Source organism: Bufo gargarizans, chromosome 7, assembly GCF_014858855.1.
Source record: "Bufo gargarizans isolate SCDJY-AF-19 chromosome 7, ASM1485885v1, whole genome shotgun sequence".
Taxonomy (NCBI): Eukaryota; Metazoa; Chordata; class Amphibia; order Anura; family Bufonidae; genus Bufo; species Bufo gargarizans.
In genome coordinates this window covers 68,238,628-68,254,619 of record NC_058086.1, presented here as the reverse complement: position 1 = coordinate 68,254,619, position 15,992 = coordinate 68,238,628, and the positions used below count along the sequence as shown (strand labels likewise).

Genomic DNA, 15,992 nt, shown 5'->3' with positions numbered 1-15,992 from the left:
AACCAAAGACGTTACCTAGAAGAGCAGCAAATATGGGAAAGCGGTTGGGATTGAGGTCCAGTTGCTTGGCCACTTCATGCATCAGATACTGGCTGGTGGTGATACTTTTCCCATTGCGACTCAGCTTTAGCGCATGGGCACTGAAGTAGTAAGGGATGTTGCACAGAGCGTAGTCTGAATCGTAAGCAACAAGGCCATGGAATCCATTTTCTCGGCAGAAACTAATAACTTCTTGGTGATGGTCTTCAATGCTCTGTGCGACCTGCAAGGAGAAAGAAAGAGGTTACAGCAAGACCGAAGATCATTAAAAGAAACCGCTAATAGAAGGTGGGTCCAGGTACTATCATGGGTAATGATAACATTACTACAGCCATACAGGACTGCCTTCTATTAAACACACACTGTAAAACTCCTAGACACGTGGACTGGAGGAGCCACGTCCAGGGGTTATTACAAGACACAGACAATAGGCATGTATTAGGAGAAGTATCGGTGATTCGATTCCACACCACAAGGTAACCACACACTTTAAAGGGTTAACAGCTGATCATAAGTATCCAGTGCCTGGAGCGAGTCAGGCAAAATTCAACTCGGGTTCGATTAAATCTTTTAATTTTTTATTATGTTTTACTATTTTATTTTTTAAGAAAATAAAACCTTTGGGGGAAAAAAATATTAATCTTTCCAACTCCATATTTCTGTCTACAGTGCTGTGTGAGGGCTTGTTTTTTCGCGGGGCAATTTTTTGTTTTTTTTGGTACTATTGTTTGTAGGCAGCAGATCTGCCACTGGCAAACCCCTAGACAGTATGGGGACGAGCGATGGCATAGTGATCACTTCTCCCCATGTTGCGGGAGAGATTGTTGCCTGTAATAGCAACGGTCTCCTCTGCTAGCAAGCAGGCGATTGCCGGGAGGGAACGCTTCACTCCCAGCAATCGTCTACCAGATCGGGCTGTGTAATACAGTATTAGGCTACATGCACATGCCATGTGCTTTCCAAAATTTGTGGAACGGAAGGGGCTGCCCATTATAGAAATGCAGACAAAACAGACAAAAATAGGACATGTTGTATTGTTTTGTGGGGCCACAGAACGGAGCAACAGATGCAGCCCCATTGAAGTGAATGGGACCCAAACAATGGTCATGTGCCTGAGGACTTAAGACCACGTTCACACTGCTCGTTGAGGCTGTTTGAAGCCACGCTCTGCAGTTCTGTTCTATCTCCTGACAAGATTAGCACAGCATGCACGCTGTGTCCGATGAAAGCAAATGTCCAGCTCTCAGTGTCCAAAACCCTTGACACCCTGACCTATTCCCACTCCGAGATGCCTGGAATGTCACTCATGGATCTAAACCAACTAAACAAACAAAATGGAAACTCCAGTATAAAAAAAAAAAACTATTATGTTGGGTCCACTCACACATCCGCAAGTGTTTTTCAATCCGCAAATTGCGGATCAGCAAAACACGGACACCTGCGGACCGCACATGCCAGGCACTTTAAATAGAAAGACTTTTTCTTGTCCGTGTACAAAAATAGGACATGTTCTATTTTTTTGTGGAACGAAGTGCGGATGCGGAACGGAAGTGCAGAAGCGCACAGCTCACTGTGTGCTGTCCGCATCTTTACCGGGCCCATTGAAAATGAATGGGTCTGCATCCGTTCCGCATAATTGCGGAACGGATCCAGACCATTCATACGGACTTCTGAATGGAGCCTTACTCGTATCCTCTTACCAGAAATGACAGCGGAGGCCAGAGATCTTTACTAAGATATCTGATAAAATTTTGCTTGGGTTTGACCAAAACATTTCCCATCGTCTCTGCCAACAGTCGCTTATCATCACACCCGCTCGCCCCAGATGCCAACTCCCAAAAGATAATCTGATTGTATCAAACTGCAATCTAAAAGTAATGGCACGAACTGCCAACTGCGGCTGACTGGATGTTATAATCAAGCGGAAGCGTGCCTTCATCATATCTGCCGTCATCGCTCTAAAATCTGAGAAGACATTCACGCCCATACAATAGTCAACAGATCTACATTTAAAGGGGTTGTCCTCCTTTTACTATGTAACGACCTATCCTGAGGACAGGACATCATTTAGTAAAGACAGGACAACCCCTTTAAATAAAAGGAGTTGTCCTGTCTTTACTAAAGCTTAGAGAAACCTATTGTCATATACCCTAATACAGTGTTTCCCAACCAGTGTGCCTCCAGCTGTTGCAAAACTACAACTCCCAGCATGCTCGCACAGCCAAAGGCTGTCCAGGCATGCTGGGAGTTGTAGTTTTGCAACAGCTGGAGGCACACTGGTTGGGAAACACTGCCCTAATAGAAGCATGTCCCCTGTTTAGGATCGTCATCTCTTGGCCAGGCTACAGAGAGCGCCTGCATTACAGATGCCCTTTAAAGGGGTTGTTCCACCATAAGAACTTATCCCCTAGCCACAAGATAGAGGTTAAGTGTCTGATCAGTGGAGGTCCAACTTCTGGGACCCCCACCGATCATAGGAACGAGGTGGCGGTGACATGTAAACTGCTGGTCCATTCAACTCTACATCCCGGAGGTCAGCCACCCACCAAATCAGAGATATTTATCCTCTATCCAGTTCTTATGGTGGGGCAACCCCTTTAAGGGGGTTATCTGGATAAAGATAATGATGATCCATCCTCAGGATAGGTCACCATCATCACATCAGCGGAGGTCCGACTCTCGGCACCCCCACCGATCAGCTGTTTCAGGAAGTGACCTGTCTGAACACCTGTTAGCACAGCATAAGGCCTAGTAGAAAAAGTGGAATCCAATGTGTAGTGGTGTAGTGGTGGACACGTGCACATGAAAATTCATGCAAACAATGACCACGGCTGCATCCACACTGATGCAAATGGTTAATATTGCAACACATACTACTAGGGCCGAAACGATTACTCGATTGAATCGAGTAATTTGACACCAAAAAAATCCTTAATGCTAATTTTTTGCATCAGGGATTCGTGTGTGTCATGTGACCACGGAGCGGGAGTGAAGCGCTTGCTATTACTTACCGCTCTGTGGTCACCTGCCAGCCCATACCGCGCTGCACTGGATCCTGACACATTGTCCAGTCATAGTGCACGTAAGCACGCACTATGCCCGACGTTGTGTGACATCAGGATCCAGTGCAGCGCGCGGAGAAGAGGAAGGAGCTGAGGAGCGGCGCCCCTACAGGAAAAGTAAGTATTATTTCACTGGCGCTGGGGACATGGCACTGAAGGGGGACAGCCGGCAATGGGGGACATGGAGGGGCTGATCAGATGGCACTGGGGGACATAGCAATGGATGAGGTGGGGGAAGTGGAGCTGAAGGCACTGGGGTGGGGGAAGTGGAGCTGAAGGCACTGGGGGAACTGATGCACTTAGGCTGATTGCACAAGGGGGAACGAAGGGTGTTGGGACTGATGGCAGGGGGGTCTGATGAGTTTTTATAAAGGAAAACAGTCTATTCATTCATTTTTTTTTTTAGATTACTCGATTAATTGTAAAAAATATGGACAAAGACCTTCCAAATAAAGCATGTACTGAAGCATACAACTGTTTTCCCCCCTCAATAAATTCATAAAACCTGTGCATAAAACTGAAAACGTGGAAATCTAGTATGGGCCCACAGATTAGTATGAGCGCCATAGTTATATTCCATGAGACTCTTCTATGTGCATAAGTCCTTGAAGAGGACCTGTCACCACAAAAGTCAAAGTAATCAGCAGACAGCATGTATATGCACTGACTCAGTGCATATTGGGTGGATTTTGTGTGGTTTTCATGGAGTTTCCGCACCAAAATCCGTTTTACATGTGGAGTTCGAGGCGGGTCTGCCCCAGATCTCAACCTTTGCATTGCAAAGGGTGAAATCTGTAATGAAAATCCGCACAATTTACTTGATGTGGATTTCAAGCTCCGCACCGCAGTTACATTTTTGCACCATGTACATGACAATTTGAAAATTGCAAACTTAGCTGGTCCTTCGCACTGCATGATCATAGTGAGTAATGCGAATGGAGCGAGGGTCACGAAGGCACCTTGCGCGGTACTCGCCTGTCTCCCACAGTCCCATAGAGTCTGAATAGCGTAGCTTCGACCTGCTCAACAGGAAATCCACACAATCTACAAGCGGTGGCTTGGGACCACCGATTAATTTTTTTTTACCTGTCCAGTGATAATTGAATGAATTCCAATTGAGGGGGGACTCCTATAATGTACCGCTATATTGTAACGGGTCTTTTAAAGGGGTTGTCTGCTTTTCTATATTGATGACCTATCCTCAGGATAGGTCATCAATGCAAGACTGGTAGGGGTCGAACATATGCACTAGTCATAGGTGTAATTACACCTGATCACCACTGCAATTGCTGCAGCGAGCAGGGAAACAGTGAAGAGAAGACAGCACTCGTAGGAGATCTGCGCTCTCTTCAAACAGCTTATAGGCAGAGGTGCAGAGAATCGAACCAAGCCGATCTGATATCGAAGGTGTTGTCCCATCTTGGACATTAAGGGCACATCGCTAGCATATACCCCCAATGACCTGCACCTATATATAGAACGGAGCCCGCCAAGTGCAGGAGGGTGCGCCGCACATGCGCGGTCGCACTCTATTACTAGGGGACTACCACAAATAGCTTGCTCAGCGATTTTCAGAAGTCCCATTGAAATAAATGGGAGACGCTCTGGGAAAGCTCGTTCACCACTCCCTTAACTTCTATGGGGCTTACGAAAATAGCTGAGGTAGCAGTGCACTTTGCTATTTTTGGCAGTCCCATAGAAATGAATAGGTCTTAGCGATATGACCCCAATGTCCAAATCAGGACAACCCCTTTAACCCTGCATCATACAGGTGAAACTCGAAACTTGAAAGGTGAAACTAATATAAGATATTTCAAGCCTTTATTTGTTATAATTTAGATGATTATGGCTTACAGCTTATGAAACCCCAAAGTCACCACTATCTCAGGTACCCTTTGCTCAGGGCGTATGGAATAATTACTGTATTTTTCGCCCCATAAGAGGGGAAAAATGCCCCTGCGTCTTATGGGGTGAATACTAACGAGCGCTTCCATTATGGAAGCACTCATTAGCATCAGAGGACCGGGAAGCGGCAAAGGCTCTGTACTCACCGCTTCCTGGTCCTCCGCTGTCAGCTGTGAAGGGTGCGCACAGCGTGAGGGTGCTCTGTGACCTCGCGCTGTGCGCGCAAGTTCACAGCACAGCCGACAGCAGGATGAAGAGGATCGCGGCGGCCGGGAGCAGGAGAAGTAGTTTTTTTTATTTTATCATCTGAGGCAGTGGGGGCCAATATGAGACTGGGGGCTGATCAAATGAGGCATGGGGAGCCAATTTGAGACTAGGGGTCTGATTGTGGGTCATTCACTTTTGGGTGTGAGCGGAGGTCTGATTGTGGGTCAGATCTGAGGTCTTATTAAAATTGGGGATCCGATTGGAGCTGTGATCTGAGGTCTGATTAACATTGGGGGTCTGACTGCTGGTCTGACCTAAGGTCTAATAAAAAATATTTTTTCTTATTGTCGTCCTCTAAAAACTAGGGGGTTCTTATGTGCCGCACCGTCTTAGGCTACATTCACACGTCAGTATTTTTCTATAATCCAAATTTCGGTCCGTTTTTTGCAGATCCGTTGTTCCTGAAAATGTTTCCGTATGTCATCCGTTTTTTTCGGATCCGCAAAAAACGGAAACATGTATACATTTCAATAATCAAATAAAGTTGTTTGGATTTCTTTGAAAAAAAATAAAAACTAAAAAAAATTTGCTATGTGTTTCCAGGAACGGATTCCGCAAAAAACGGAAGACATACGGAATGACATCCGAATGTCTTCCGTTTTTTGCGGAACCATTGACTTTGCATTGTACCAGGATCCGATTTTTCAGGAACATAATAGGACATGTTTTATATTTAAACGGACATGCGGAACGGAACAACGGAAACGGACAGCACACATTGTGCTGTCCGATTTTTTTTCCAGGACCCATTGAAAATGAATGGGTCCTGATCTGGTCCTGATCTGTTCCGCAAAAAACGGAACAGATCAGGAAAGAAAAAACAGACGTGTGAATGGACCCTTACAGGGCAAAAAATACGGTAGCTGACTAGAGTGTGACAATTTGAGCCTAGAATATTGAACCTTTTCGTAATATTCTAATTTTCAGTTGCATTAATGCAACTCCTTTTAAGTTGCATTACTGAAATAAATGAGCTTTTGCACAATAGTCTAATTTTTTGAGTTTTACCTGTACATTACTCTTCTAAATTCATATAGGGCAGCTCAGTAACGTGCTCTCAGTGCCCGGTGCCTCTGTTTAAAGGGGTTGTCCAGGATTAGAAAAACTTGCAGCATTACAGGTCTGCACCAGTGACTCCAATGGAGCTGGGCTGCAATACCAGACACAACCTGTGGACAGGGGAGGTGCCGTTTTTGGAAGAATGCAGCCATGTTTTTCTAATCCTGGACAACCCTTTTTTAAATTGCCCCCTAGTCCGGGTTCCTTTCCCCCTATATGACGCTATTCAAGCCTAAGTTCAGAATTCTGGCATTGTCTGACCTAGCTTGTTCCTGTATTTTTATCTTTATAAAGTCAAAATATATTTAGACTTTATCTATATAGAGTCGAAAGAAAAGCATCAGAAAGGGGTTAATGGATTATCATCCACCCTGCATCTCTCCCAGCCACCACCATGGAATAATCTTGTAGATAGGGCGGGGGCAGCGCCATCCTGATAATGCTAAGCTCTGGTTACTAATCTCCCTGCTCTGAAGGTCACATCCTATAGACTATGCTGTAGAACAAAGACGCAGACATGAAGCAATTCTCGCAGGTCACCCATTATAGAAGACGAAATAAGAAACCAGGTCTTGGCCAAGCCAGATATCAGCAGAATCTATGGAAAAACCAAACCTCGTCCATGAGATACTCAGTAAATTTCTACACCTTTAAAAGTGCATTTCCGTACGCATTTATATACAGGTGCAACCAGCAATGCACGCCAAAAAGTTGCAATGTGTCCTTCTCATGGTTTCAAATGTTCTGAACACGCCCGTTTTCAGAAAAGTGCCGTGCTACCCACAGGGGACCCCTATTTTGACCAACAGGAGGAAGGGCACCTTTGCTGCTCAGATTAGCAGTTGGCACTTCTAGTTACCATGTCCATTACCTCACTGGCCACAACGTGTGGCATTTTAAAGGGGTCAGGGAGGCCACCGACTGGATGAGTGGACCTTTAATGAAATCTCCAGCATGTCACAAGAGCCCTTCCAATCTGCAGACTGAAGACCACGGCTCTGGACCATATGGATTAATAACCCATAACTGGAGGTCCCTGTTCTTTTGGGCCTCCCTTAGGGTCACTCATCATCCATGGCCTCTGTAGCCCAGAAACACTTCTAATGATAACTGGAGTGGAATTGAGAAGATCTGCTTCACGCAGAAGGCCATATGGTGGTTCTGTGTAGGACCACAGACGGAATGGGTTCCTGTCCTGCGAGATCATGAAAGTTTACAAAAAGGCTTTCCTTGGTCCTTGGTCTTAAGTATATAACAACTCCACAAAGCCATAATCTGGCCATAAACACACAAGGTAGGTTCAGAGTTTTTGGAGGAATTTTTCAGGCAGATTTTCCTGCAGGTTTGCCGGCCAAAGCCAGAAGTGGATTTGAGAGGAATGGGAAATATACAGGTGAAACTCAAAAAATTTGAATATTGTGCAAAAGTTCATTTATTTCAGTAATGCAACTTAAAATTGGAATTTTGTGAAAAGGTTCAATATTCTAGGCTCAAAGTGTCACACTCTAGTCAGCAAATTATTCCATACCCCCTGAGCAAAGGGGACCTGAGATTGTGACTTTGGGGTTTCATAAACTGTAAGCCATAATCCTCCAAATTATAACAAATAAAGGCTTGAAATATCTCGCTTTGCATGTAATGAGTCTCTCATTAGTTTCCCCTTTTAAGTTGCATTACTGAAATAAATTAACTTTGCACGATATTCTAATTTTTCGAGTTTCACCTGTAGAGGAAGGACTTTTATTTCTCCTTCCTGCTGGATCCACTTCTGACTTTGGCTGAAAAACATGCAGGAAAATCTGCCTCAAAACCTCCTCCAAAGAACTCTGTGTGAACCTACACCAAGGGTTCAAAAGGAAACACAATCCTTCTAAACATGACTGTTACGGGCAGTAGAACCACTGTGTCAGCCAACAGGTTTGACTTTGGGCTAAACCAAAGAGTGTTATCCTGACCGTCCCCTAAAGTAGTCCCAGCGTGGTTGACAGCAGAGCCATGGGGGTCAGGGACACTGGTGCGAAGCAAAACTCGTAATCTGCAACATGCCCAAGGTCGAGGCAGAGTTCGTACAAATCCGAGAAACAGTCCAAAGGTCGGGGCAAGTAGCACAGGGTCAATATGGTGACCAAGCATGAGTCAGGTAAGGTAGCAGAGGGTTAGAATCCAGTAGTCAGGCAACCAGATTATAGCACCTCTAGGCCCCTTTCACATGAGCGAGTTTTCCGCACGGGTGCAATGCGTGATGTGAACACATAGCACCCGCTTTTTTTTTTTTTTTTTTCACGCATCAGTTCTGCGTTGCATGAGAATCGCAGCATGTTCTATATTCTGCATTTTTCACAGCCCTGGCCCCATAGAAGTGAATGGGGATTCAGTGAACAACGCATTGTATCCGGAAACAAGTGCGAATGCAATGCATTTTTCACTGATGGTTGCTAAGAGATGTTGTTTGTAAACCTTCAGTTTTTATCACGTGCGTGAAAAACGCATCAAATCGTATTGCACCTGCGCAGAAAAAAAAAAATTAACAACTGAACGCAATCGCAGATTTGGCTTGCAAAATGGTGCTAGTTTCACTGAACGCATCCGGACCTAGTCCTTCACGCTCGTGTGAAAGGGGCCTAAGGCTACATGCACACGTTCAGGATTCATGTGCGGAGAATCCGCACTGAAATCCGCAGGTCTTCACTGGCAAATCCGTGCGGTCAATCCGCATTAATTGGTGCGGATTTGCATGCGGATTTGCGTGCGGATTTTCCGCATGCGGATTTCACTAAGTGAATGAAGAAAATCCGGTCAGGAAAAAAAAAATTAATTGACATGTCGCGGATTTTAAAATCCGCACCGCAGGTCAAAATCCGCGCAGAAAAAATCCGCATCGTGTGCATTGAGAATTTCAAATTCTCATAGAATACAATGTACATGACCTACGGTGCGGATTTTCCGCACGCAAATCCGCATGCAAAATCCGCACGCAATCCTGATCGTGTGCAGGGGGCCTTACAGGATCTACTTAGTCGATTGCTCAGGCAGAGAATGAGACAGCATGGTATACATAGCAGAAGCTGATTACACATTAGAAACAGAACCAAAGGCGGGTTTAACCCTTGCAGTACAGCAGAATGAGGCAAGGTTCAAAGAAGAATATCCCCAAAATACACAACGAACACTGATGCCTGGGTCTGCTGCCGGAGCGCTGGACCTGCGACAGACACAGGGGGAGTGGAGCGGCGTCTGTACCAGCCCTAAGTAGTGGGACAGCGGTGGGCACGGGCCGCTGACGTAACAACCACTGGAGAAGCCTCACTGTCACAGATTGTATACACAGCTTCAGAAATGTACACGACTGAAAAATCGGATGCAACAATCTAAGCAAAGAGCCATTCCAATCAATGGCAGCATACGCACTATATGGTATTGTGCCAGGCATCCAGTAACGAATCGGAGTGGTGCCAAGAAGAGAAGACGGTGTTAATGCCACGCTGGGAATGGGCGTGCACAATACTGTAAAAGATCTCAGTACTATCAATGTCATGTACTGGGGGAAGTTCAGAGCAATGAATTCAGACAATGGGGATCAGGTCCCTCATACAGCCCAGGGCAATGAGATGTGGCCGCCCTACTTTACACACCTGCACAGCCACTTATGCTGCCACTAGTGATAATCTTGATTTCAAAGCGCTGCAGGTTCCGGTTACAAACACGGATAGAGAGAGAATCAAAGGTGACGAACACGCCTTGCCAAACATAATAGTCAGCGATCCACAAAATAACCGCAGGCTGAGAGGGGAAGACGATGGCGGATTGTACAGACGTAATTTGGAGTATTCATACACCTATCTGTGCCAACATTCATGACCGATCTACTGGTCGTACTGGTGTAGTGTACAGCCATACATATGACAGAGGGCGCATTCATATGTTGGTCACAGTTATTTTTGCATTCACATGCTGAGGTAATTACACTTTTTTCAATGTGATTTTTGCCAAACCACAGCATACGGCCTCTTCCAGTGAACACGTGGTGTCTGTGGTCTCCACAGACTGCTCACGCATCCATTGACTTTAGGCCTCATTCACACATCTGTGTCCGTGATGACATCAGTGACAAGATGATCAGTTGTTTGTCCGCGAAGGATCCGTGTTTGGTCCATGTGTTTGTTTTCTGCCCTCTATGTGTCATCTCTATTCCACAGGCAATGCTAGGCTGAAAATACATTTCCTAGTGTATTTCCAAGGAACGACCCATGAAACACAGACGACATCCGTGTCCCGTGTTTTTTCACAGACCTATAGCATCTGTAAACACGGCCAAAAATAGGGAGTACTTCCGTAAAGTAACCACGAACCACCGGACTGGTACGTGTGCTGTCCGTGATTAAGCCCTCATGCATACAACTGTACTTTTGGTCCATGTCTGATCTCCATTTTTTGCGGATCGAACACACAGACCCATTCATTTCTATGGGTCCACATACACAAAAAAAACAAAAAAAAACGACAGCACATGGATGTCATCCGTGTGGCCGGACCACAGATTATAGAACCTGCCCTATTCTTGTCCGTTTTGCAGACAAGAATAGGCTTTTTAGCAGTTGGTCCCGCGAAAATTGCAGGATGACCACGGACTCTATCCACATTTTGCGGATCTGCGTTTTGCAGACCCCAAAACGAATATAGTCGTATGCATGACGCCTAAAGCCTAGTTTACACATCAGTGTTTAGACCAGTGATTTCCATCAGTGATTGTGAGCAAAAACCAGAAGTGTAGTCTACAGTGAGATAAGGTATAAGGCCTCACGCACACGGCCGTCCATATTTTGCAGCCCAAAAATCGCAGAACCGCAAAACAAGTGCATGCCGCCATTTTTTATTTTTTTTTTTACTCCTAAAGAACTATCCTTTCCTTGTCCGCAAAACAGACAATAGGACATGTTCTATTTTTTAGCATGACTGCACACGGTGTGCTGTCTGCATCTTTTTGCGATCCCATTGTGATGAATGGGCCCGCATGTGATACGAAAAAAAAAAAAAAAAAAACACAGATCAGATACAGACCAAAACTACGGCATGTGCATGAGATATTCGCTCCTGTTCTGTGTTTTGGCTCATCACTGACCAAAACACTGAAGTCTGAACTAGGCCTAAGGTCTCACTGTGTGTATTCACACCTCAGTTGTCTCCTATGGACCGCGGTGACACCACAGAAGCACGCCCTATTTTTGACCAACACTATGGATCCCTCATACACATTACAATCCGTGAAAAAAAAACACCCACACAACACTGATGCTATCCATGTTTGGTCTGTGGTTTTCACAGACTGTTGCTAGGAGATGCTCTGGGAATTCATTTTCGGCCTAGCAGTGCCTGTGTAACGCGGATGACACGGACCGACCACACGGATGAAACACCGACCATATAGTCAGGGGTGTGTGGACGAGGCCTACTTTCATGTGAACTGAAGACCTGAGCAGTCTGAGGCTGACTGGTTGCTATGGACGCACTGCCTGACAACCCCACTGAAGGCGCTGTTAGGGAGTGTCTCCGTGGCAACCAGTGACCCAGCTGATCAAAGCTGAACTGTCAATGTGCTGACAGCACAATGCAGCTTCGGAGCCGTCGATTCATGTCATTCTCCATCACGGCCTGCATCATCAATGGGACTTTTTCTAAAAAGACATTTAAAAAAAAAAAAAATTGTGCCCTGCTGTATCCCAGCTGACGGAATCGCACGTAACCCGCACTGCGCCCCGGGTCAGAATAAAATTAATTGACAGATATTTTTTTTTTTATACGTCTGGCATTGCACATCACATCTCATCTTGGGGCTTCTATATAACGGTGTATAAGATTTTGGGGCGTGGTTTGCCATAATTACACCAAAATGCTGCCTTTTCCCCATAATTGGAATATCAAGGGAAAAAATGCGGTCACGACACAGGTGGGGTTGCCAAACATCCAGCCACGCCCCCCCCTCCAAAAAGGTGGTCAACCCCTTTCAAGGGGACATGTCACCTCTCCTAACATGTCTGTTTTAGTGCCTGCTTGCATCCCCCTTGTAATAACAATTCTGGAGCATCTAGTCTCATGACTCTCACACAGATGGTACTTACCGCTCTCTCCGGCACCCGTGCCGCTTCTGATGCCCGCACGGCCGCCGTAGCAACTCCCTGTTGTATGGATCAAAACAGCCAGGGACCGGAGGTGGTGGCATGAGGCAATAGCAGGCCGCAACGGGGACGAGCCCCCCTAGAACCCACCCCTGCGTTGCCAGATGTTTTGATACGCATTACGGAGAGATGCAGTGGCGGCCGTGCGGGCATCAGGAGTGACGCGGGTGCAGGGGAGCAAGATAAGTATAACCTGTATGCGGAGCCCGAGCATTAGAGGGTTGGATACCCCCTTGAAGAGTCTGTAAGAAATACAGGTGACATTGTTGACCTCACTTTTAGAATATAGAGCAGACAATAAGCAGTTGTCATGGCAGCTGGATAACAGCTTTCATTTTTGTGCAGTTGCTAGGGACACGGTACTACAGTATGGAGGCACTGGTCCTAAATGTATAGAGCTCCATTCACACTTGTGTACACCAATCTGTATTAATTCCATATAGAATGAGACCTGAAGACACAGCCAATGGCATTCCATGGAGCCGGTCACATCATCGTATTGTGACACACACAGGGGGGCGGGTCCAAACCGCTAAGTGCAGCCTAGCCCCTCCTCCCTCTCCTTGATTGACAGGGCCCAGCGAGATGAATATATAGGACTCTGGCCCTGTCAATCAAGGAGTAGGAGGGGCTGGCAGAGGAATCAGGAGGAGCAACACAGGAGGGTGCACAGAGTAGCTTGGACCCGCCCTTGGTGCACTTAAAGGCTCATTTGCATATGGATTAAAAAGCACTTTTTCTCCAGAATGAAGCAGCAGATTGCGAAGTAAAAGCTATCACTACATACGGCAGAGCAAGCCCTACAAGGCCTTGGGGGAGATTTATCAAAACTGGTGTCAAGGAAAACTGGCTTAATTGCCCAAAGCCACCAATTAGATTCCACCTTTAATTATTTTTTTCCTCCGGCTGCGCATGCGCTGTGCCCCCTTATTCGCTTTGTCAGTTTATGAGATAGGTGCGCAACAACCAGTAGACAAAATGCAGAACCATAAACACAGAAATGCCGGGGGTCGGACTACTGCCGGTCCTGTGCTGGGTGTTTATAGACCGCAGGTAAAGCAGGAGAGCCGTAGGCAGTCCCGCCGTTTACAGGATCCGAAAAAACTTTCCCGTGAGCAGACTTTTATGACCAAACTTCGGCCTTAAAGCTGCTGTGAAACTACAACTCCCAGCATGCCCACTTAACTCAGCTGGTTTTGTAACTCCATTAGAAGTGAAAGGAGGATTCTGGGAGTTGTAGTTTCAGAACAGCCGGAGGTTGCTGATCCCTGACATATACCATTACAGCCATGTGTGGCACGACTACTGAAAATTATCCGTGGCAGATCCGTGAGCACAAATCACATCCACGAGCAAGAAAATCCACAGGTAACTCGGGTGAAATCTGCGCTAAAAACGTGTCATTCTAATTTCTAGCGCCAAAAATCCACACTATTTGGTGTGCAACTTGCCACTGATAAAAAACCCACAGCAGACCCTCTACAGGTGGCTGCACCCTTATAGGGGGTGTTCATTCATCCTTGGGGATCTTTTCTGCAGACCCCCATAATGTGGCCGGACCTGTGCCAGGAATCATATTTAGCTGACCCCCACCGCTGTGATCCAGCGCCATCTCTCCCCACTACGTGCTGCAGGTGTGCCTGCGTCAACATCCGGGTTGACGTGGGTCACCTGACTGCAGGCCGCGGGAGTGACATGTCACCCATACGTCACGTGACCAGGGCGACTCATTTCGAACCCGAGACCCACGGTGCCCGAGAAGGAGCTGGAAAGCAGCTCCCCGAAGACATGCATCCTCAGCCCGTACAGAATAATCTCCAAGGATCAGAGGGGAACAGGGCACTGCCAGCCGCCTCTCAGCATCCAACATGGCCGATCCTTCCTCACCCACGTCTGTCATTATGGGGCGTCCCTACACTTCACAACTCAACAGGTGGCAGCACGGGGGGGCACCATGAACACAGATCAGGGGCTGATATACCGCAATCATTTATACTGCGCAGCCTGGCATCACTCTTTAATCCTGACAGTGCCATGTCTAGGGTCAGGATTATTATTTTTTTCCCTTGCAGGAGGCCACCAGGCATCTATCTGCCTGGCAGGGAGTTCCGACAAGCCTGGTGTGCCACCCTTGCTCTGGATCAATGCACTATGTAAGTAACTAGGCCTGGTGCCCACACACACGATATCATCAAGAGCTTCTCTTCAGTCTAATAGAGGAGTGTATATCACATGTGCCCACTGTGGGTGGCAGGGGCCATTGGCAGTCGATGTACTATGTTGTCAGCCATCATCATTGACTGGAACACAGCCTGCAGCACCATTCTGGCTATGGCACAGGTGGGTTGTCCCATACGACTGGCACACAGCACCATTCTGGCTATGGCACAGGCGGGTAGTCCTGTGGCATGGTGCCAGTCTAGGCCCAGGCTGCATGCAGTGCCCGTAGCTGACAGTAATGACAGGTGGCACTGCTGTCCCTCCTGGTGCACAGGGCATCCTTCCCAGGCCGCCATGTTGAGCTCTCACCTTGATGTGGAAGCGGACTAGCGCCAGGCGGATGCAATGGGCCATGCAGACGGGGGGCAGGAACCAGACTTTGGGGGGCGGGGTGCCCTTGTTCTGGACGTGGCTGATGATCTGCTGCCCGGTCTGCCGCTCGTTGCTCTGCCGCTTCACCCACTCGTGGAGCCGGGCCTTGTCCAGGGCGCCGTTGAAGAAGACGAAGAGCTCGATGTTGCCGGCGTAGCAGGCCTTGGCCAGGGCCGCCAGGTAGCCCAGCATGTGGTTCCACTGGCCCCCGCTCACCCAGTCCGTGTAGAAGCCGCCGTACAGCCGGTGCAGGCAGTTCTCGGCGTCGATGAGCAGGCGGAGCGGGGTCTGGGGGGGTCTCTGGCGGCCTCCCCCGACTAAACTACCGCGGGCCAGCTTCTGCAGCTCCACCGGGACTACCGCGCCCGGGCAGCGCTTCTCGATGTAGTCCTGGAAGCCGTGCACCCCCATGATGCTGCCGGAGGCCGCCGCTTCTGCTGCTGGTGAGTGGGGCGTAGTGTCGGGTGTTCTAGTGGCGGAGGAGGAAGAGCGGGGGGGTGTTGGATGGTTTAGGGGGGCTCTGCATGGCCGGGGCCGCCATGTGCTGTCTCACAGAGCCATGTCCGGGGATGTGTGCGGGAGAGGAGGGGGCACAGGAAACCGGAACGGGAGGGGCGCCGGCCCGGAGCGGAGGACGGGGGGCGTTCCACCCGGGGAGGGCGGCCTGACACCTGTGTGATAATGCCCTGACAACCCCAGCACTGCAGTACTGCTGGATGGTACAGCCCTGACAACCCCTGTACTACAGGATAATACAGCCCTGACAACCCCTGTACTACAGGATAATACAGCCCTGACAACCCCTGTACTACAGGATAATACAGCCCTGACAACCCCTGCACTACAGGATAATACAGCCCTGACAACCCCTGTACTACAGGATAATACACTCCTG

The 15,992-nt window shown here is 47.7% G+C and overlaps 1 protein-coding gene across 2 annotated transcripts in view; it reads right to left on the bottom strand.

Moving 5' to 3' along the window:
• FAM120A (family with sequence similarity 120A) overlaps positions 1-15,711 on the bottom strand; it is a 59,653-nt gene extending 43,942 nt beyond the window's left edge. For both annotated transcript variants that reach the window (XM_044300536.1, XM_044300537.1), the window contains exons 1-2: positions 15,035-15,711; positions 16-262 (exon numbers count right to left, since the gene is read on the bottom strand). In XM_044300536.1, the coding sequence (XP_044156471.1) occupies positions 16-262; positions 15,035-15,508 (721 nt within the window). In that variant the 5' untranslated portion in view covers positions 15,509-15,711. The remainder of the gene's footprint in view (positions 1-15; positions 263-15,034) is intronic.
• Between the last annotated feature and the right edge of the window lie 281 nt (positions 15,712-15,992).